General features: G+C 38.8%; 1 protein-coding gene across 13 annotated transcripts in view; it reads left to right on the top strand.

Annotated features, from left to right (window-relative positions):
- The window catches only part of LOC111657121 (calcium-activated potassium channel subunit alpha-1a), a 103,090-nt gene that overhangs the window by 5,018 nt on the left and 74,588 nt on the right, over positions 1-23,484 (top strand). For all 13 annotated transcript variants that reach the window (XM_087174796.1, XM_087174797.1, XM_023409142.2 and 10 more), the window contains exon 2: positions 7,849-7,992. In XM_087174796.1, the coding sequence (XP_087030922.1) occupies positions 7,849-7,992 (144 nt within the window). The remainder of the gene's footprint in view (positions 1-7,848; positions 7,993-23,484) is intronic.

Here is a 23,484-nt window from a genome sequence, read left to right as displayed (position 1 = left end):
GGGCGGGGGGTCATTTGAGGATTCAGATGGAGAGTCACTCTCATGGTGCTTTTTAAGTGCTGACTGAATATATTGCAATTATGAGACGAATGCTCATGATGTACGAGCCAGAAAGTCAGAATAGCTGAGTGGCACTTCGCTGTTGCCTCCCTCACACAGACATGCACAGAGACGCACACACACACACACACACACACACACACACACACACACACACACACGCACACACACGGACACACAAAACACCAGCAGGTCGAGCAGAGTGAATATTAATGCAGCACAACATCAATTACATCAGCTACTGTAATTTTTGAAAATGAGTTATTTTTGTTCACGGTTTCTGAAACAAGCTCTCACTCTCAACAAGCTCTCTGCTGCAGGACTTGATAATGAAATACAAGAGTCTGATTTAGTTTGTGTCCATTTTATCTTACCTGTTAGCAGAAGTGCTCGAACACATCACACGTTGTACTCGGTTGTACTTCAGTATGAACTTTAGAAGAAGAAGCACTTGAAGGCAGCATAATGTTAAGGAAGTGTATATGTTTCCTGTAATATCGGTTTAATTGGCTCTGTAATTAGTTAGGCAAGTATTAGCTGCTCACGTCGCATAATACAAGCAGCATGTTGCAGCTCGGCTGTCATTGCACCATCTGGGATCCAACAGGTCTCAGATTAACACAAATGTTAAACATCTCAACAGTGCCAGAGCCTGCTGCTTTTTCACAGTCAGAAGGACAAAAGATGCATTTGATGCTGTTGCAGGACAGATGTGGTGGAAAGTGTTTTTTGTTTTAAACGTATTTACAGTATGTTACAGCCACAATTCAGTGTTTCACTGTTGTATAAACTTTCCATCTTATTTTAAATAGTTTGCAATCATGTTTGTCAACAGGTGAGTCATTCATTAATAACAGCGCATGCTGCTAGAGTCAATTTTAGCTTCTGATTCCACATAACATTCATTTCCTAACATCCGAGCTTAATTTAACTGCTGACTGGAGGTTCAATTTACTCCCCTCTGATGTTTGTACATCCATGTAGCTATTAACCAAATAATTGTGAACATTGATTGATTGGAAAGACATGAAGCCAAGTGCCATATGTGATGAGATATAGTCCTTCTTCACACAGCTGAGGGGCGATAGATCAGTTCTGAGGCTCAAGATATTTCAGGAAGTTTTTTTCCTCCTCTGAGAATGTCGTCTTTCATTATTAATGTGATTTATATTAATCTAATTTTAAATTATTTATTCACTTTTGAAGAAATTGTGTCATGAGCCACATGTTCTATTCTAGTTTAATGCACTCTCCCTCTGAGGAATGATCATGGTGGATCATGAGAATAGGCTTACAGTGTTGATCAATGACCCGTGGTGTCAGGGGGACTAGATCTAGGCGAGATACTGAAACCTAAATTTGGAGGCTTAGACTATTGATCAAAGTGACAAAGAGGAGATGTGCCGCCTTAGTGGCTTTAATGACTACATGTACTTTTCTGGTCTGCTCCCATTAAAAATGTATCTTGTCTATTTTCATTTCATTAAAATAAAGTCCAGTGGAAGATTGTTTAACAATCTTGATGTGTAGGTAGCTAAAGATACAACTTTTACAAAAGTAAACTCCACATCAACAGTGTAACCTAATGATTGTGACTCAATTCGATGTTTAAATGTCAAAAAAAACAAAAAAACGCGTTCCATCCTCACATTCAAGGTGTCCTCCTGCATGTGACCTTCAGATGAAATCAAATGTGTGAGCCTTTTAAAAAATAATTGGGCACAGGCATGAATAGCAAATCATGAATCTTTGAACTCTGCCTTCACTGGCATTAAAAATATGATCATTTTAGATGTGGTCATTTAAGTGTAGAGGGATAACAGCATGACGCCAATTAAGACTGCTTAATGGCTATCACTTCCCTCAACGCAGCCTGTGTCACAACATCAGGTCAAGTGTTTCATGGAGCTGTTTAGGTCAAAAGGACAGAGAACGTGTCGTATAAAAAGGTTTTGGAAAGAAAACAAAGAATCCCGCACAATGTCCATAATTTGTATGATGAAGTTCAGTAAAGTGCAAATATAGACATATAGACAAACAGTATGCATGTGTTGGCTATATAAGCTCTCACGCAGAAAAATCCACCAATCAGAGGATGCCAGGAAACAAATTGATCTCTTTCCATTATAAACAGACCGTAAATGAACTAGTACCATAGAAAAGAGGTTCAGATCACACAATACGGCCCTCAAGGGACATTACATAAGACATTTCCACAACTCGGTCCCATATCACACAATGTATCCTAAAGTCTTCAAAACATGGGGGGAAAACACTATAGAGATGTACCTCAGTGATTTATTGTTGAACTCCCCTAAAGTCGGGGCACTTGAAGAAGACGGATTAAACAAACAAACAGTCAAAATCGAAACAGCAGAGACTATAGTCTCAAGCTCTGAAAAAACTGGTTCCTACAATTCCCATAATGCAACTGAATAGTTTCTTTCATTGCCCCCTTGCCTCTAAGATGCCCACAGTTTAGTCTCAAGCCTAAATTAAGGTAAGCCTGATGACATCACTATGACATCATTAGGGTTATTTTGTCCTTTCCTTTTTAATCATCTTTAATCATGGCATAGGTATCTTCAGAGTTGTCACGTCACCAATTAGTAGACTGGTCATGTTTAGTTTGAATCAGTCGTGTAAACATGAACCTAGTACAGAAACTCCCCAAGAGATGCAGAATCACTCCTTTTAATATTATAGCTAACACAAATGTTTCTTAAGGACTCAACCACGCATCCTAAAAGATATCTAACCCCATTTACTGACAGGAAACCGAGGAGAAACGCTTGCTCCGTCATCTTTAGAATAACAAAATGTGTCCACTGAGCCGTTTTTAGAATCTCATTTCGCTAAGTGGCTCATTTAACCAATTCAAATTTCATGTCTCATAAATATAACGAGTCCAAACTTTCAATTTGTTATTGTTCAAACCTAATCTATTTCAGGAGATGTGTTTATATTATTCAGTAGGACTGCACGAAAAAAGGAAAGCTGTATCAACAAGAGCTAAAACATTTAAAGACACTGAGGCTGTACGTAAGCACAGCGGTGCTCTGAGCTAAAGGCTAATGCCACCATGCTAACATGCTTAGCATTAACTTTCATTAATTATATGATTATAGTAAAATGTGTTCTGTTGTGGCTACTCTGATATTTTTCTCTCGTGGTGTCAGTATATTGTAGGGCCTGTAAGGGGATGATAATGTTTCAACCATAGTGTTTGTTGGATGGTTAAACAGCTTCTGAACCCCTGACAACACGTAGTATCAGCTAGTTTTATTTTAAATATACCATCCTGACTTTAAGTCTGTGCAACCCAGAGGCTCCTCAGATCATGGGAAAGACGCAGCGTTATGGCCTTTTTACTGCCAGTTTGCCGCAATGAAACTGGAATCCTATAGCTTTGTGTTCCTTAACAGTTTTACACCCTATTCAACAGGCTGCTGACTGACGAGGCAAACAGCATGTTCTTTTCCCTTTCAGTCTCAAACCCACAGCCTGATCCACTCACCCTGATCCCCTTAAGGGGATTCAAAAGTGAGATTTGACTTAAATTCCCCCAGAGGCTCCGTTTCAAGGCCAGTCAGAAAAGATTTTTTTTGTTTTTTTTTCCAAAATAAATGATGTAACCTTGGAAAGTCTCAGTGGTTTGGTTCACAGGGTACAATAACTGCAGCTAAGGAGTCTGTTTACCCATTTTATTACAGCAAAACACGGCACGCTCGACCTGAATTAAAACTACACTCGGTACAGTTCACAACTAAGTGATGGAAAAGCCTATGTCTGTCTGAAAACAGCTCCTACCTGTTACCTCTCATTTCTACATCGCAGTTTCACCGAATTTTCCGTTCCTGTATCTCGTTGGCTGCGTTAGCTACTAAGTGAACAAGACATGTTATTATAGTCTTATCAGGTTAGTGCTGCTGGGCCCTTGACAGGCTGTAGGAAGTGTACCATGGTCTGCTGGTGGTCTGCTTGTCTCTGACTAATGGCTCTGAACATGATTGAATTTCTTTGTGCAGCCAGCTATTTAGTAATAATAATGGTGGTTGAAATCTTTGGTGTGTGGGTTGGCAAAAGCCATTTTTCTTTAAAAACATGTAAAATATGTAAGTAATTATACATATGTACTATAGAATTTGACTATTTTAATTTTCTGACCCTTGCTAATATTTCTCCACTTTATTTCCAAGGAAGATCATTTCTGAGCAAAATATTGTATCTTTTTCTCCTCTGTATTTATCTGACACTCAGTTATTAGATATTAAATGCAAACCAGTTTATTTTAAATGAAAAACGTGTCAAGCTCAACAAGATTTTGAATGAATGAATGAATTTTATGATTATATTCTCATACTGTCTGTTAATATTGCAAATGATATCTATCTTCTATACTTCAGGAAATATGTACATGTTCATTTTAGCTAGTCAGTTCTTTGAATTTTATCTGCTTGCCAGCAACTTCACTATTCCATTTTTGATGCTTTTGCACATTTCTGCTAACATGGCTTCACTTTCAAGTACAGTTTTGAATGCAGGACTTTAATCTTGATGTACTTCTTCCTTGATAATTTACGTTAAAAGATAACAAAGAATTTATCCTTCAAACAAGTATTTCCTGTGGTCAAAGCCAGATATGGCTTATTTCTCTGTGTCTCTATTGTTGTCCAAAAACTATTAAAGGATATTGATGTTTGTTTGTTTTGGTTTTTTTTTTTCTTTAGATTTTCTATGTTTTCAATGTTTTCAAATGGCTCACAAATAAGTATAGTTTAATTTCTTATAAAGGCTCAGTAATTTCCTGGTTTCTAGCAAATGTTACTCAAATAGGAAATAAGTAACTATTCATTTGTTGGGTACTATTTATTGTGGCGAATGAATACACGTGTTGCTGTTGTATCTACAGCAGCAGGATGGTGTATGTGGGAATGAGTCAAAATAAATTGAGTGACCATATTTATGATAAAGAAAAAACATCGTCACCCAGTGCAACAGTGTGGCTCATTGATGACTGATGGCTCATGATAATAATATATATCTATCTATCTATCTAATATATATAATATCTGGCAGGTTTTAGTGAAGATCAGTTGCACTGGCCTGCATGTTCCCTTTCAATGAACATGGGCAGTGTAGTTTATTTTGAGTCGATCCCATATTCACTGACTTGTGGACTGAGTCTGCGTCTGAAAATAGTCCACAACAAATAGACTATTTACTCCTGTTAACATTTGCTACTAAAACAACAGTGCCCAGCTGCTTTAGAAAATAATTTACCCTTTTTTTTTTCTTTTTTTTTTTTTTAAATGAAGCTATATATACTGTCTATGTATACTGTATACTTGCAGGCTGTTTGCATAGAGTCACATCTTCAGTAGGAAACAGTGGGAGCGGGACCTAAGGAAGTCGTACAGAATTTAAAAAAAAAAAAAAAAATTTTGTCTTTACAGTGTGTACAATAACAAAAATACAGAATATTGCCATGGTTCCCCTGTAAGTTAAGTAAAGGATAACAGTTATTTTCCCACCTCCCTTTTTCCTACACCAGACTGCTGGCAAACAGATGCTCTTGTCGTCTAATCATAGCTGTGTAGCCCATATTCATTATATATTCATTAATTCATTCATTCACTTATTTCAACAGTGCTGCACCCCCTTCAGCTTTACAAAGATTTATGATGGAGTGGAAACACAGCACATGTTGCATAGTTGCATACCAGGAGGTCTTTGATGCTGGCTGCCCTATCGCTTGGACACACAATAGCCCATCCTGCATCTGGAGAATGTGGCACACTGAGATCTTGGGCTTAAGCACCAGAACAAAATGGACCACTGTAATAGTGTATACACGGCACTTAAGTTAATGGAAACCATATAAACATTGAGCACTTATTTTCCCCCTCTAACTATGCGAACTATATCAATTAATTGACTTGACGAACAGAGCTGTAGGAGAAAAGCCTCAGGGAAAGTGATGTGTGACACCATTAAGGTAGAGGAGGAGGAGGATGTCACGGGGTAAAGAGTCCAAGTCGTTATAGCCTTGAGGCTGTGGGGTGTTTCATCAGGGAGCATGGCTAACCTCTGCATCCAGTCTCAATTTCCTGCTCTCTGAATCATACCAGTCCCACCAGACAGACAGACAGACAGATGGGGAGAAAGACAGGTGGGGAGACAGACAGGCAGGAAGGCAGGCAGGCAGCCCACTCACTCAGTGGAGCAGAAACACCAGGAGCTCAGTGGCTGCCATGGATACAGTCCTGGAGTCTCTTTGCAGCTCTCACTCTGTATGTTTACTGTATGCATGCGTGCATGCATGTGCATAGGTTTATTTTGAAAGCCTTGAGCCTGGTCAATATATTTAGAAAGATGCATTTATGTTCTTGAAGTAGGCCTAGTGATTTTTGGTATTAAGCGATTACTCATGTTTTGTGATTTCTGCCAATCACAAATCCTAGCTGGTTGTTTCTATTCACAAAGTTTGTGTTGCCGTAGGTGGTACTCCTTCATGTTTACTTAAAGCTGATCTAATCAAATTTTTTTTAATCAATAAATGAAGTGATTCTGTAAAATGTGAAAAGGACAGCTTATAATGATCTCACTCAAATCTGCAGTTCCCCTCAGTGCTCTGGAGCATTTCTTTCAGCTCATTATTTTAGTTTTACAGCTTTGCAGCTTTACTGTTCTTCGCTTTTACCAACTTTGTTTCCAGACACTGCAGGCAGCTGCTTTAAGCAAAAAAGCTCTGATAAACCATGTACCAAAGAACACACTGACAAGGCTAATGAAAAGGAGAGGGAATATTGGACTTGGGTTCATCAGGTGGCCAGAAACTCGACTCCAGACGCTAGATGGTAGCATGTTTGCTATAAGGTGATATATCAATGTTGTGTTTACAGCTTGTTGCGCTGCCCCCAAGTAGCTAAAAAATAATTTATGGTAATAAAGGTTTAAAGGAAACTTTTTGTGTTAATTATGAATATATTTATCCAGAGGACTTTTAAACACACCCAGTAATACTCAAGAGCATTTTCACTTCTGTTAATATCTCCTCTAGGTCATGATGCTAGCAGCTACTTGCTCCCTGCTAAAAAAAAAAAGAACTATGGCTCTTATCATGCAAAGGTTTTACTTCTGATGTCCAAAACAATATTACAGGCTACTTATAATGACGGAAGAAGCAATTTTTGCGAATGTGGGTCTAAACAATTAAAGTCTTATAACTAACTACTGTTAGCTGCTCTCCACCAACTGCTAATTGTGTTTTTACTCACAGCTAATGCTAATGCTATAAACACTTGGTCATATACGAAAATCTGATTACACAACCAAAACAATAACTTTATGGTTAAATCAGTTTCACTTGGATGAAAATTCAAGCTCCTCGTTGTCACACTGATTTTCAAAGCGTCTGCACTGCTGGACATCACTGACAGTAATTGACAGAAAATAACCTTACCTGGTGCACTAATACCACCATGTAGCTCTACCTGTGGGTCCCCGCTGTCTTTATTGGTCTCTGTGCTGAGGCCTGGACACTAGCTGGAGACACACATTGAGAAACTAGGACTTGACAAGTGTAGCTTCTGAAAAATAGTTGGAATAGTTGGAACTGGAAAACATGTCTTTTGTGCTGTTGTGGTCCCAGGAAAAATGCTTTGTCGTGTAAGGTTGTAATTTGATGAACAAGGGTTAGAGTATTGGGTCGCAACAATCAGTGATAATGTAAAAAACAGACATTAAAATGTGAAAAATATTAAGTGACTACATTGTCTCTTTTAGGAGGTCCATCGGATCACCACAGGCGATGGCATCAAACGTACGGACAAGGACGACGCGGCAGCCAGTGAGGTGGGCTGGATGACCTCCGTCAAAGACTGGGCCGGAGTCATGATATCCGCTCAGACACTGACAGGAAGAGTCCTGGTGAGTTCACACTCAGTCATCATCCTTCGTTTAATCTTTGATTGACATCTCGAGCTAGTTTAGCCTACATGTAGCAGGCCGTCAGTTAAGAGATCAGTGAGATGAAGCGTGACAGCTGATCATGATCATCCCCAAACTTCCACATGACAGCTCGGCACTCGGGTTGAACTCCCTCAAAGTGTATTTTTCTGCGAGAGCGCCTTGTGAAAAAGATTTGTTATTATAGGACAAGCCAGAAACCTTGCTCAGGAGGAGCTTGCATCTGACAAGCCACAAATTGGGCACGCTTGAATGTTCCTTGAATTTATTTCTGCTTGTCCGCAACATAAATATACCATTTGGAAGTGCTTATCTTGCTAGCTCATGTCTCACACAGGCGGGCAAACGTATTAAAACAAAGTCAGGGCTACAAAGAGCAGAGATTTAAAGAGTGTATTAAGGTCATACACCCCATAATGCCCACAGACGGCAGAGAGACACAGATCCAGAACGGAGGGAGGGACATGTACAATTTACCAATTGAATTTGGTCAACTGAACTGGTTGCTATGGCATTCGGTGTGTCTGTTGACATTGTCACGGGGATATCACATGCCTCTTTGACAACATGTTATCATCTTTACAGCAGGATTACAAGAATGCATGTGATCGCAATCAGATGCTTATTTTGCAACTTACAGTTTATGTGTGATGGAAACTCTATTTTATTTTTCCTGTGAGATGATTTAGTTATAAATGCTTGGCAATGGAAGTAGTAAGTCTGAGGCGTGATGAAATGAAATGGCATGAGCGGCAGCGCCATGCCAAGGCTTGCCGCAGTGCTCGGGGCTTGATCCCACTTTTCACCCAGCCCCCTAAATGTGATGCTGCATTGCCAGTTGGCTCAGCGAGTAGAGGTTGTTAATCAAGAGTGCTGGGTGGGCAGACACACTCAAGCATTATGGTTTTGATGTGGAATATTAACGAGCCACTTGCTTCATGTTTGTGGGACAAAAGCTGGATAAAACTGTGACACTTCATGTCAAGTGTTTTGGTCACAAAATGTGCTTTGTTTGTGGAAAACTGTTCTTGCTTTAAGTGGATATAGCCATTTAAAACCCAGTCAAGGTTTTTGTTTTGAGATGAGGTGTGTAGCCGTAAGCTTCTGCAAGGAGGTAGTTGATACTCAGAATGGAATAAAACACTTTTGTTTTCGCTCTCAGTTTGGGCTAAAAACAGCACATTTTCTTCATCCTCCTCCAAATGTCATATGAAACTCTGATGACTCAGGCTGAACTCAGGTTGTCCCCATGGCAGCTTCTATTACTACGTCCTGAGCACAGACCCTAGTGACGGTTAATGGTGACAGCGACATATTGCTAATAGAAGCGTGACATCATCCTGACGGCCATCCTGTTTTTCCTTGTATTTCACTTTGAACCACCAACGCTCACCTCAACTCATTTCTGTCTTTGTGTGTGTGTGTGTGTGTGTGTGTGTGTGTGTGTGTGTGTGTGTGTGCGCGCGTGTGCGCGTGTGCTCAAGTGCTTTGTCTCAATGATGGCCTGACACACAACTGTTTAGCGAGTGCTCGTCTGTAACCATGGCAACTGCAGCTTACCTAAACACGGCAGATGTGTGTTTTGTATGTCAGCCTGTTTAGGGGGCACATTAAAGCCTATTTGCAGGCCAGCTGAGAGGGAATTTTACTGGCTAGTACGAGCATACAATGGCTTAAATGAAAGGCTGGGTGTGTGAATGTGTGTGTTTTTATTTTGTACATCTATCTGTCTATGTTTAAGTAAAGTTGAGCTTGCTATTCCCTCATCTTCACCCACATAGCTTTTTTTCTTTAAAAACATAATTTTGCTAGCGGCCATCTGCTCTTGAAATATTCTGAAACAGTTTTTTACTGTGGATGATTTTCTTTACCTTTTTCTTATTTTTCACGCAGCGTTTATAGATAAAGTCCAGCAGAGGATGGATTGACTGTTTTTTACTTCACCTCTCTGTACCCAGGGAAATTAATACTAGAAATTACAGTTCTTTTCCATGATTGGTGCATGTGAATCCAAGTGAAATGCATGTCCTCTAATTAATTTTACCAAATTAAACCTGCTTAAATAATTAAACAGTGATCTGGATGAAGTCGAGGAGAGAATAATTCTGAATCCTTATGGTAATAGAGACATGGATTATGCAAAAAGGAGGCTCAGCTGCAGTATTTTGTAATTTTGATGAAGGTTTATGAATCTTGGTCAAACAGACATTTGTTGATGTGTGGAGTCAGTTATACAGCTCTGTTCTGTTCAAACCCTTGGTTACAAAGTACCTCATACAAGGGAGAGAGGAAAGGAATAAATGAGAGAACAAGCTACCAATCAAAACAAAAAAACAAAATGCAAAATTATTGATCAAGCAAAGAAGTGAGTTTTGAAGATGCTTTTTAAAAATGTGCACAATCACCACTGCAACCTCCCATGATAAAACTCAAAAGGGCCAAACCCAAAACATAAACCAATAAATCATACATTTCTGTTGAATGTCTGTATAACCTCAACAACTGCAGCACGACACTGTTCACCCAAATGTGACGTGTTGCACGGCGGAAGTAGCTGCATGCTGGGCTGAATGTTTACCTCTGATGTTGGATGTCGAGTGATGAACAGGTGCAGGCTGCCCTGTGGAAGGCCCACAAGCCCGATGTTCATTTGCCCGGCTGGCCACACATCTCAGCAGATTGTAAATGATCAAACCTCGCCTTTAGGGCTATTTGATTATCAGAGAGGACACTTCCTGATGACCTTTCAGTCTGTAAATTTTTATCTGCTGGAGATCGGCGCTCTACTTGCACTCATGCCCTCAACAGAGAAGGCAAAGCCTCGTGTTTACTTTTCTAATTTCAGGTCAGCAGCATGCTGCATGTAAGGACATGGTTTCCCCCCAGATTGGGGACACAGAAGGATCCCATCTGTCAGTTTATGCATTATTGCATTTCCCCTCCCCCAAGTCACTTTTGCATCAACTAGACCACCCTCGCTATTCATTAAAAATGTCATCATGTTACTGTTTGCTCACGTCAAAACAAACAAAACTTTCTGTGGGGCTGAACAGGTGGCTGCAGCTCACACCTGTGCCAAAAAAACCCAGTTAGTGTAATGTCATGCATCAGTTTCCCGTTCGGTCGCACTTCCCTCGAGAATGTGATCCTCAAGAACCTGTGAGCGTGCGATAGTGAGTCTGAGGTTAGTGTATTCTGAGGGAAAATGTGATTTCTCTTAAATGATGGGATCCTGCTGAGTGACATTTAGCCCGGTTCTAGAGGTCCACAGGAGGGGATGTGGTGGGGGGGGGATGTCGCAAAGCTATTATTCTGGCCACAGAAAGGTTTTCTATTAATGGAAGCCCAGAACTGCCCTCTGGCACCATTCGCTTTGCAGTGTTTGCCCCCTAACCCCAATTGCAGTCACAGAGCGAACTGAGCTTGTGGTATTAAATTCTTGGATGAATTGTCTCGGGTTGTTTGGCTGTGTTGGTTAACTCCAGGCTGTGTTAATGCCCTTTTACTTAAAGGATTCAGACACAGCGTGTCTTAGCAGGTCATGCCATATATTGTTACTATAAGGATAGGTCACGCTACTTAGAAATGCATTCATTTGGCAAGTGGATTCTTTGCATGTATGACCAAAGGTTTTCAATATGGTAAATATCTGTATGTGAACCATGTTGATTGAACAGTCTATTTTCATCGATTTTTGTTGCTGCTGACGTTTTTTTTTCCTCATTTCATTAGAGGTGATTATATTTGAGTTAGCTTGGTAATTTATTTTTAAGCACTAAGGTTTCCATCCTCCTGGGTGTTTTCATATATACTATTTTCTACAGCAATTATACATGACAACTGCTATTATCTGCTCCGTGGCAGGTTAGACATGCAGAAGAATTCACTTTGAGTTCATCACCAGCTGTCAAACAAAAAGTGCTGCCCAGCCGATTCACTTGTCTAGGATTACCCGGGGTCAGTATGTGGAGACGTCTTATTGGATGACCGGGTGAAGGAGTCGTCTTCTTGTGCTGACCGTTGTTTCCTAGATTTGATGTCACCTGGGAGCAGCTGCAGTTGGAGAAGAGAGCTCTGAACAAAATTATAGGTGGGCCAGAAGGGCATTTTAATCAGGCGGACAAACTCTCCTCCTCCTCCTCCTCCTGAGTGACGCTCTGTGAGCCGTGGCAATTGTAGCACTACATGGAAAAGCTTTTTGTCTGATGAGGGTGACAAAAAAAGCAAAAGGCAGAGAGAGTAAACACTTTTGTGGGTGACTTGCTCCTTTCTCTCAGTGGCAACTATGGTTCTGCAGCAGCAGAAAATTGTCACAGAAGCACTTATCCCTTTATATGACTGAGAATTCAGCTTAGTGCTGCTTTATTATCACATTTACAACAGTATTCAACTCAGCATGAAAGGATTCTAACAGCATTTACTGTACGTGCCCTTTTCTTGACGTTCCCAGTTGACTCTTGGCTTCAGATTAGGACGTCACCCTTGTCATATGTAACAGATATTCTACCAACACGCCCCCTGGCCTTGTGGCAAAGACAGGAGGGTGTTTGCCACCTGTGGATTCTGATGCCAGTGGGATCGTGTGTGACTTTCACCGCGGCGAGTGCAACAGAGTGAACAACGTGGCTGCGTCACGCATCTCTCTGCCCGCCTCTAAGTCTGCCGCTATTTTCGGGTGACAGCAGCTGCCAGGCCTGTTCTGTCAGGGCCTTCCAGGAGGAAACAATGCCATGTGAGACTAAAGTTATTTTGCTGCTTTTCTATAGTCCCCAGTCAAGACAAAGAACATCTTATTAAGTCATTTCTTAAAATCGTTCTATTGTCAAAGTGTGAAAAAGAAATCTAGTACAGTAAGAAGATTTCAATTAGTTTCCATAAAATTCAACTTGTTTCAATATTTTTCATCTTAAAACGAGAAAGAACAAGGTTAGTGCACTTCAAAATACTGGTACTAATAGTATGACTGATAAACTTTTTAAAAATCTGCATTCAAATGCAATAATCTTATTGCTCTAGAAGGAAACAGGATATAAACTACTCGAAAAGAAAAAACTGATTTATTGGAATATTTTTGGAGTAGTTCCTTTTTAAAAAGAAATGTGGGAACATATTGGTACATATCTTTTGTATTATAGTTTTGATTATTTAAAAATGACTGGTAAACTCATTGTTATAAAAAGATTTTTTTTAATTATAATTATTATTACACTTTAAAAATGCCATTTACTTTGCAAACACTCTTTAGTTAAACCATGTCTGTTTTTAGCCATTTCTGCTGCTAATTACCAAATGTTAGCATGTTAACAGAAACATTACACATGCTGAGCATTAGCATGTTAGCATTGTCACTATGAGGATATTAGCATGCTGATGTTGGGATGCAGTTCAAAGCAACTCTGTGCCTAAGAACAACCTCCCAGAGCAGCAAGCAGCCGTGGACTCTTGTACACTCTGGCGCATTAATCAGCAGCTCATTTACATTTTCTTTTTGTTTTTCTCTTCACGTTTCATGAACAGAATCATTTTCAGAGCTGTCAGTGTCACAAAAGAACCTTGTTTACTGCAAGCTGGTGGTCAGGGTCTTCATGCAGCAGGAAACATGCGTTTGGCTGCTGTTAACAGGCTTAAATCAGTGTGCTTCTTTAAAAACATGGCAGCACTCTATTGAAGAAATTCAATAGTTTATTCAACATTAAGGATTTGGAAACAGTTTAGCTCATCTGCTCCTATAGCTGCCACTTTTTGGAAGGCATGGGGAACATTTTTTGTTTCACAAAATCAAATTGATGAATTAAAAAATTAAAATTGCTTTTTGTTAGAAACTGCAGCTGAATTTATACAGGCCTCAGAATTTTAATCCAAAGGATAAAGCTGTCTTGTGTATTGTTGACTGTTTTGCTTTGTGTGGTGTCTGGAGTGTCTGGAGTCTGTCTAGATTCATAACATCATTAATATTTGCCCTCCGTGCAGCACACAGACAAATCTGAGTGTCGCTTCGACACATTTATTTGAGGTTGTCTTGACCTGCGGCCATCTGTGCCTGCAGAGTCTACAGATTGAGAGTTGCTTGATCCTGAACTCTTTGCGATCGTGGGGCCAAATTCTCGCAGCAATCGTACGATTCGCTTCGGACACCAGCAAGTATCAGGTGTGATAATTACCATACCCCGGTGGGGGGGTGGGGGGAGGCGTTTCTAATTTGGAACTTCTCTTGGCCGCCACATTTTCAGGAGGATCTCATTTAGCACGAACACTCGGTGTAGTATAATTAGTTTGGGGGAGTAGCATCATATTCAGAAAGAGGCGAAAACAGTGGAGAAGAGGTTTGCGATAACATTCTTCCCATCCCAAAAATCCCAATTCATGAGCAGGAGTATGATAAGAAATTCACAACCGTCACCAGTTTGGATCTCCAGTTTTCATTAAAAATCATTAGCTACACAATGACCCAGCAATCGCTGCAGAATTAGAGCTCAGGCAGTCTTCAAATCTCATCACAACCTTCCCTTTCCTCTCTCTCACAGGGAAGTCAGACATAAAGGAGGTGTGAATGAGGTAACTCTTGAATTTTTGCAGCTGGCGCTTTACATCAAACAGGCTTTTCCTTGGCAAGTTCAGTTTAATTAATTAACACAGCCACTTAGCGAAAATGAAAAGTTGGAGGTTAATAGATGTTGTTGCAAACTGGTCATATAACAGGTTATGATTTTGAAAGTTCGCTTGAAGTTCAGCCCTCACTCTGAGCGCTTAATTGAAATCAAATTGTCTCCGACTGCAGAATATGAATCCAGACATGTCTCAGAACCATCCTACATCCCCTCAACCCTAAAAACTGCATGTGGCTGCTACAGTTACAGTACGTCCACCCTCGTAGATACAGAACATGATTTACATTTTAACACGAGAGGAATTTCCATTTCCATTGTTGGCACAGGGCAGAGTTTCTCTCTCTCTCTCTCTCTCTCTCTGTGTGTCTCTCTCTCAGTGAGAGCCCCTCCTCTCTGAAGAGCTGCCAGAGAGGTGAGTCATCACTTGTTCTCCAATCAAACTCTTTCAATGAGATTTTTCCTCTCACATCGATAGACAGAGATCAGAGAAGTTTTTTTTATTTTTCTTAAACATAAATATCTTTTTCTTTTTCTTTTTTGTCAGCTTCCTTAAGCTGTCTGCCGCTTTCTCTTGTTTTATTCCACTCAGAGGCAAGAGAATTACAAACTCGTATTTCAGCTGAGACAGACCCAGAGAGAGGCTGGAGGAAGACACTTCCATCCCCTCCCATCCTAAGCTCTTTACGCTTCCCTGTGAGAGTGGTTGGGCGGCTTCCAGAATGGCTTAAATCACGGCTAAGCCACTGTGGGATTTGGGGTTCTACACTGCATGTTTTGATTGTGGATATTTTAATATCTGAATAATGGTGCAAACTGTAGTAGAATAAGTTTAAGTCTGTTATTTGTAACAAAGCAGAACATGCTGTTGTGGTCTAATGAGAGTAGACTGTTGAATGAATCCTGTCACATGACGGAGTTATAAAAAGCAAAGAGATTCCCAAGTAGATCTTCAAGTCGAGCGAACAGCAGGACGCAGAGTGAGACGTTCCAATGGGCTTGACCCAAAATGTTCAAGGATAGCAGCATTGTTTTCACAGCTCGGAGAGGACGTCGTCAGCACTAATAGATCAGATCGCTCACTACACACAGTGACCAGTGTCAAACAAACAGAGGCTCAGGTTTCAGGCCAAGGGTAGTTACAGTGCAACCTATTCAACATGAAACACAAACTGAGCACTTGCGTGGAGCTGCCAAGGGTTTAAGGGAGGATCCAGTTTCCAAGTGCTGTAATATCCTTTTTTTTTTTTTTTTTTTTTTTTTTTAATATCTGCAATATGGCTAATGGTTAGAAGCCAAGCTTCTGGGTGCTAAGCAGACAAATTGGTTCTGTCCTTAATTACTAAAGGACCACATCATGGTTTTGCATGAGTAAAATGGAAGGAAATCAGCACCACTGAAAATTGTATGTTTGTCTCATGCAAAATGTATTTTGCAAAATATGATAAGAAGGTATTGAATTAAAAAAGATCCTAATAAATCTATGTTTTTAAAAAGTAGCTGCACCTGGTTTATCACTGTAGACTGAGAACTGCAGCAGGAGAAACTGTATCTGAAATTTGACGTGAGAGAAAAACTGGTGTACAGTCTGCTGACGGAGAGAGAGTGTGAGAGAGAGAGAGAGAGAGAGAGAGAGAGAGAGAGACTGTAGCCATGTTGAAACAGTGAATTAATGACAGAAAAAGTGAGATTACTTATTTACTTTAGTTCAAAACACGACAAAAGAGCAGCAATACACCAACCTGTTATTTGTCATATGATTTTACCATCCTGTTTCCTGCATTGGCCCCCTGCATGAATATGTAATTTCTCTGAACTTTTACTGCTCACAGCAGAGCCAGTCCGGTGTGATATGACTAAAACAGTGAGTAATACTTACGTATAAGGCTTGTTATATATTATTTTATCTTTCTATAGCAAAATCTAGTTAAAGCAAAGTAAAACCTTTTCATTGTCGGATCTTTTGAGCTGATAAAATCAGGCTGTTTATAATATTTCCTCACATATTCCTCTGTGGGGATGAATATACACCAATATTCCAAGTTCAGCAACAGTAAACACTCTCTTATACTCCTCTGCTTTCCAGAAGCACACAAAATGTTTCAAAACAGCAGCATCAGACCTTAATTAGCTGCAGTTAATGCAAATCAGATGAACTTCAACTGGGCTCATTTACATCTTTAGTCTTAGTAAATACCACGGTAAATTGAAAACTTAACTGATGACTGGAGAAATGTCATCGTCTAAATGTTTGAAAGATGTTTCTGAAACCAGTTGGTTGAGATGATTCGCTCGACTTACTGAGTTAGTGGCCTTGTTCATAAAGTCAAATGTGCTCAGGGTACCTTAGTGTAAACTTTCACGCTGCTGAGTTAGATACTCAGGTCAGCCTCCAAACACACAGCACTTAGTGAACATGTCCTTATTTGTGCGATGATTGGGTAGGTGTCATGAATTTTTCATCCAAACACAAAAAGGTTACTCACAACAGATTTCACATGCTGTATAAACAGTTTAAATGATCCGAGTGTCTTGCTGAAATGCTCCATTATACATTCAGCACTAGTCAGGCCTCCTCAGCAGGACTCTATGACTCACTGCTTTCATGGCCTTATTCCACTTTTTCTATCTTTGCTTTGTCGTCCATAGATGTCCATAGCGATGTAGTTTTAGGAAAAATAACCAACACACTTCATCAGCACAGCGGCAGGTTCTTTACTCATTACACCTGGCTGATGAACATAGCTTTCTAAATAATGAGTTTTTTTTTTTTATCTAATCATGCACTCAGAAACCTCTGAGCCCATTCCTCTTTTTCTTCCTTCGTGTTCAAAATGGATTTTTTTTATTTTTTTATTTTTTATCCTTTCCTTCATTTTTTTGATTCCCAATAAAAGCCTGCAGGAGCCTGTAACTCCCTGCTGTGTGTTCTGAAGTTCACTGAGCAGCACAGATTAGAGCTCAGTGTGTTGATGTTGGGTTACGGAGTGAATGTGGAAGTGTGAGCGGCTGTGCACACCCTGCAGACTCGACTGAGTCTCCTGCTTTTTTGCTGACAACAACAGCCATTTTCCTCGATGGCATTCGCAGTATAAGGAAAGGAATATGGCTGATTTTTATTTTCCAGATTTCTCACAATTTTTCAGTCATGTTCAACACGTGACACATTCAGAGAAGGCATTATTTATACTAAATCATAAATCAATGTACATCATGCTGCCACGTACTGTAATATGGACAGCAGCTGTTGGGAAAGTTCAGCGGTTATTTTTGACCCACTGTTTTCAACACCAGAGGCTGTTTGCTAAAACAGTGTCAATAATTATAGTGTCATCAACATACACTCTCTCTCACGGTGTGTGTTAGAGAATATAATAATACTCACAACAAGAAGTAACATACTATATGATATATAGTATGTGTATGTATGTGTGTTCACATATATATGTGTTCACATATATATTGAATGAGTGATGTGTGTATATGTATGTGTGTGTGTGTATATATATATATATATATATATATATATATATATATATATACACACATCACTCATTCAATTAGAATGTAAAAGAAATGTTAAAGTACACCATTAAAATCTTAGTACATTGTCAATGTTTTTAAGGCCTCAATCTGATACCATATACAGTGCATAGCTTGGGATAGTGTGTTTGGAAAAGTGTTTAGAAAAAAGGAAAAAGCAAAAGGAAGAAGACAGATGTTGTGTCTCAAATTAAACCCCTTCGACTTTTTTTTTATTTTTATTTCCCATCAATAGCAGCTCCAGGCAGACACTGGGTCTCCTGGCAGGACTGAAAACTTTAAATTAGCTACCAGGAACCTGTCTCAAGTGCTTCCCATAATTAAATAATAAACAATGTTCAAAGTCTGTGCACAGTGTCAAGTATTGTTTATATCAACTGAATAAATCAGTGGAATATCCAATAAATAAGTGGCACATTAAGTTGCATAATTGCCTGTGTGTTCCAGTACTGTATACAGATTACCTCATCCAGTACAGTTTATTAAACATTTAGAGTAAATAACAAATTTCAAACTGTGAGACACACGGAAAAGTAGGGGCGCGACGGGAGACAAAGATATGTGGGTGTTTCGAAAAACAACAGGAAGTTAGTTTTCGTAGTTTGGTCAACAGCTGCGGCATCTGCAGCGGCTGTGTCACCCAGCTCATATACAGTAGGCAAAATAAGCTGCTTTTATTGGTGCCAGATTGTTGCAGTTCTCATCAAACTTTGTTTTCCTTCTGAGCCACAACTCAGTCAAATCTGAACACAGACATGATATGCATATTTTTAGGTTTAGTTGCTGTTGTGTTTGCAGTGCAGCACTGTGATGGAGTCAAGTGAAACAACAGAACGTGTGACAAGAAGAGATGCAAGACAATCCCCACTAAAAAGAAATGTCAGCATGAGTCGTTTAATCAGTCATCCTATGCACAAAGCTTGTGACTTCAAGAGACATTAATTTGCATTGCGCCTCCTACTAATAGTCAAAATTAATCTCTTTACACCTTGAAGGCGATGTTTTCCCAACCATAACCAAGTAGTTTGGTGTGTGTCTTCATCTGTGCCCAGAGAGACGGTAAATCAGGGCTCATAAAGGTTGTTTTTGGCTGCACTGACAAAACATCCCTTTTTGTTTTATAGGTGTGAGGTCTAGTGAGGATTGCTATAACACCAAGGAGAGTGTGTGTGTAAATAATGTCGCCAGGAGCTCTTTTTTTTTATACTGGTGCCCTAAATATCAAGTTGAAAAAGACTTAAGAGGGACTTAATAGGTCCCTTAATAGGATACCTGAACCATGTTGGTGTTTTAGCATTTTTGATGTGGGCAAATTTTTATGAATTAATGCCTGGTAAAATCTTTGTGAAATACACACAGGTGGAGCTGGAAGCTTGTTGACAGCTTCCAGGTTGTGCATTGTTGCAGTGGTTTGCTCTGTTCATGGCAAAATGGATACAAAGAGGAAAGCTCAAATGTCATTGCTTCTCTCTCAACAGAGCTGGGTTATATGAAATTGGATGGTGCTACACACCTTCCTCCATTTTGGACTCTGGTTTCTCCATTCCCTCAAAGGTTGGCATGGTTTGGATTTGGTCTATGGCGCAGAGTATGTTTTGTCTTGTTTTTAAATCTCAGACAATGTTGGGAATAAGAGTTCTTACTTTAACCATGGTAACCTTTGGATTCATTGTTTTGAATAAATCCAATCAAAATATTGTTGTGGTATGGGTGTATGTCGGAGGCCTTTATTAGTAAAGGTCTCTTAAATGTCAGACTACACATTAATTTCCAATTTTAGGAAAGAATGACACATGAAACTCGTGTGAATTGAACAGTGTCTACTGAACAAGTTATATTCTATGTACACATACATTTTTATTACTCTAGTTGTATAGTATAGTGCTAAATAACCTGTAAATTCTGCTGCTCGTTCCATGTAGATGCGAATGGATCCGCATTTGGGAATTGCATTACTGCTGAAAAGCAGGTCTATCCCTCTGGAAACGTTGTAATGCTGATAGTCATCCCTAATGATGTGGAAGCAGCTGCATGCGGCTCCACAGGAAGCCTGCAAGACAAAGGAATAATCTGCTTTTATTGACAAGATGAGAGAGAAATCCCTTAAACCCACCGGTTTTACTCTGGAGTGTGAAAGTCGAAGGCACAAAGGAAAAGCTACTGATGAAGGCCTGCTTAGGATACTGTACTGCCTGCACAATGTCTCTGCTCATCCTGGGAAATTTTCAGAATGATGCAGTACAAACCTGAATATTACATTCAGCTGCTCCAGACACCCACTGGGTCTATAAGGGTTCCCAGGGATCCCCAGCTAAAGGAGAAATAGCTCAATTTAAGTTGAATTAATTAATTTTAAGTATTACTACATTCATACTTTATGTTGTACTCTAGTATTTCTTTTACTATTACTTTCTTTACTTTTCATCTCTAATGTCCTTACTTAGAAACCACAGAAAAAAAAGACACGCCTCAGAACTACAGACCTGGGCAGGGAATTGTCATGTTTTAAAGTTTTAATCAGTATTAATGCAATCAGGTAATAGTTTCGTATTCATCCATTGGTACATTTTAAAAAGGAACTGCTAATGGCTAATTTGGCATAGTTTTGATGGTGCAAAGATCTAAATAAATATAAGCAAAAAAAAACAAAAAACATTCTGATGATGTAGCCCACGACTAACTAACTGAATACATGGCACATCATACTTTCTGTTTACAGTCTCCCCAAAAGAAAACCTCAACTTCAACTGTAGTTCCAAAACTTCAAACATGATTATTCCCCAGCAGTAGTAGACTAAGACAAGTATAATAATACTTTTAATACTTACACTCAGAATGTCTCAAGTGCTTTACTTTGTCTGAAGGGAGCTCACAGTGTGAAACCTTGAATACTCCCAAACACTACACAGAGGTTCATAATAACCATGAGGGAGGATTTGAACTCTGGAAAGTTATCACAGTGATAATGACTTTATCTTTCCACGCAAGAGCTGTCAGGTAAACAATAGATATCAACCTGTCTTGGTATAAAGTAATCTACTAGGAATTTGTCCTTAGATATATTTGATTGACCAACACAACTAAATGAATAATATCTTATTCTTCTGTCACTTCTTCTTATGTTTTAACAACAGACTGTTTGCTCAGTTTAAACATTTGTCAGTTTCACCTTCAGCATCACTGATGGGTGTGGTCAGAGGTGAAACACATCACTTCATTGCACATCACTACTGCAGCAAGGTGAGAAGATTTTCAGAGGTTGTTACATTACTCTTAAAATTATGTGAGACTAGTTTGGTTCAATATGACACTTAGAATGGAAGTTAATTAAATAGAACATTAAACTAATGCCTTAATTTTTTAGGCTTAATGGCATACCTGGAGGTTTTATGTGCACTCTTTCCTCTTTGCTCAGCACATTTGAGCTAGACTTATGAACCAACAACACTATGGTTCAATATGGTAATTCAGTTGCTGTCCTGCTGCTGATCAGTCTGATGTCCTTGATAAAACAGCCCAGAGGATGGAGAAATAACTCTGGCAGAGTCACTGATCCAGCAGCTAGAAGGCCAAGAGAGTGAACCCATCCAGCTCTGTTTCCTTCAACTTCGCATCAGTCGTGAATCTAGATTGTCAAAACAGCCTGCCCATTTTCAGAATGACACACAATGAGTTAAGTTATTGTCTTGGGATTGTATGATATGTATCATCCTTCTGATGCTGTCGTCATACTTTGACATTTTTATGCCTCACTATACTTAGACTTTTTAATCCTTACCATACTATGATATTTTTATACCTTACTTTACTATGACTTTGTGATGGGTTAAGACAGGGGTACAATAGTTAGAAGTGTTGCATTATACTGAGAAGGATATGGTTTTGAATTCCGGGCATGGGGCCTTCTCTGTTGAGGTAGCATGTTGTTCCTATACCAGCTTGGGTTTTCTCCTGTTACCTCGTGCAATCAAAAGATGTACACATCTGGTTAATTTACATTTGCCATTTTTATGCCTAACTATACTGTGACGTTTTTTTTTTTTTCATTTTAATGCCTCAGTATACTAAGTTTTTTTTTTTTTTGACATTTTTATGCCGTACTATATGATGTCATAGTATAGCATGGCATAAAAATGTCAAAAAACGTCATAATATAATAGGGCATAAAATTATCAAGAAAAGACATTACAGTAAGGCATAAAAATGTCAAAAAACGTCATAGTATAATAAGGCATATGAATGTCAACAACGTCATAGTATAGTATGGCATGAAAATGTCAAAAACATCACAGTATAGTATGGGATAAAAATGTCATAAACGTCATAGTATAGTATGGCATGAAAATGTCAAAATCATCATAGTATAGTATGGCATAAAAATTAAAAAAAAAAACATCATATATAGTATGGCATAAAAATGTAAAAAAACATCATAGTATAGTATGGCATAAAAATGTCAAAAACGTCATAGTATAGTATGGCCTGAAAATGTCAAAAAACATCATAGTATAGTATAGTATGGCATAAAAATGTCAAAAAACATCATTGTATAGTATGGCCTGAAAATGTCAAGAAACATCATAGTATAGTATAGTATGGCATAAAAATGTCAAAAAACATCATTGTATAGTATGGCCTGAAAATGTCAAGAAACATCATAGTATAGTATAGTATGGCATAAAAATGTCAAAAACATCACAGTATAGTATGGGATAAAAATGTCAACAAAACATCATAGTACAGTATGACATAAAAATAAAAAAAACCCTCATAGTATAGTATGGCATAAAGTGTCAAAAAATATCATAGTATAGCACAAAAATGAAAAAATCATCATAGTATAGTATGGCATAAAGTGTCAAAAAATATCATAGTATAGCACAAAAATGAAAAAATCATCATAGTATAGTATGGCATAAAGTGTCAAAAAATATCATAGTATAGCACAAAAATGAAAAAATCATCATAGTATAGTATGGCATAAAGTGTCAAAAAATATCATAGTATAGCACAAAAATGAAAAAATCATCATAGTATAGTATGGCATGAAAATGTCAAAAAACATCATAGTATAGGATGGCATAAAAATGTAAAAAATCATCATAGTATAGTATGGCATGAAAATGTCAAAAACATCACAGTATAGTATGGGATAAAAATGTCATAAACGTCATAGTATAGTATGGCATGAAAATGTCAAAATCATCATAGTATAGTATGGCATAAAAATTAAAAAAAAAAAACATCATATATAGTATGGCATAAAAATGTAAAAAAAACATCATAGTATAGTATGGCATAAAAA

The sequence above is a fragment of the Seriola lalandi genome, unplaced genomic scaffold, assembly GCF_002814215.2.
Source record: "Seriola lalandi dorsalis isolate HSWRI2012SDOR001 ecotype SW California unplaced genomic scaffold, Sedor1 jcf7180002054383, whole genome shotgun sequence".
Taxonomy (NCBI): Eukaryota; Metazoa; Chordata; class Actinopteri; order Carangiformes; family Carangidae; genus Seriola; species Seriola lalandi.
This window is presented reverse-complemented; position numbering and strand designations above follow the sequence as displayed.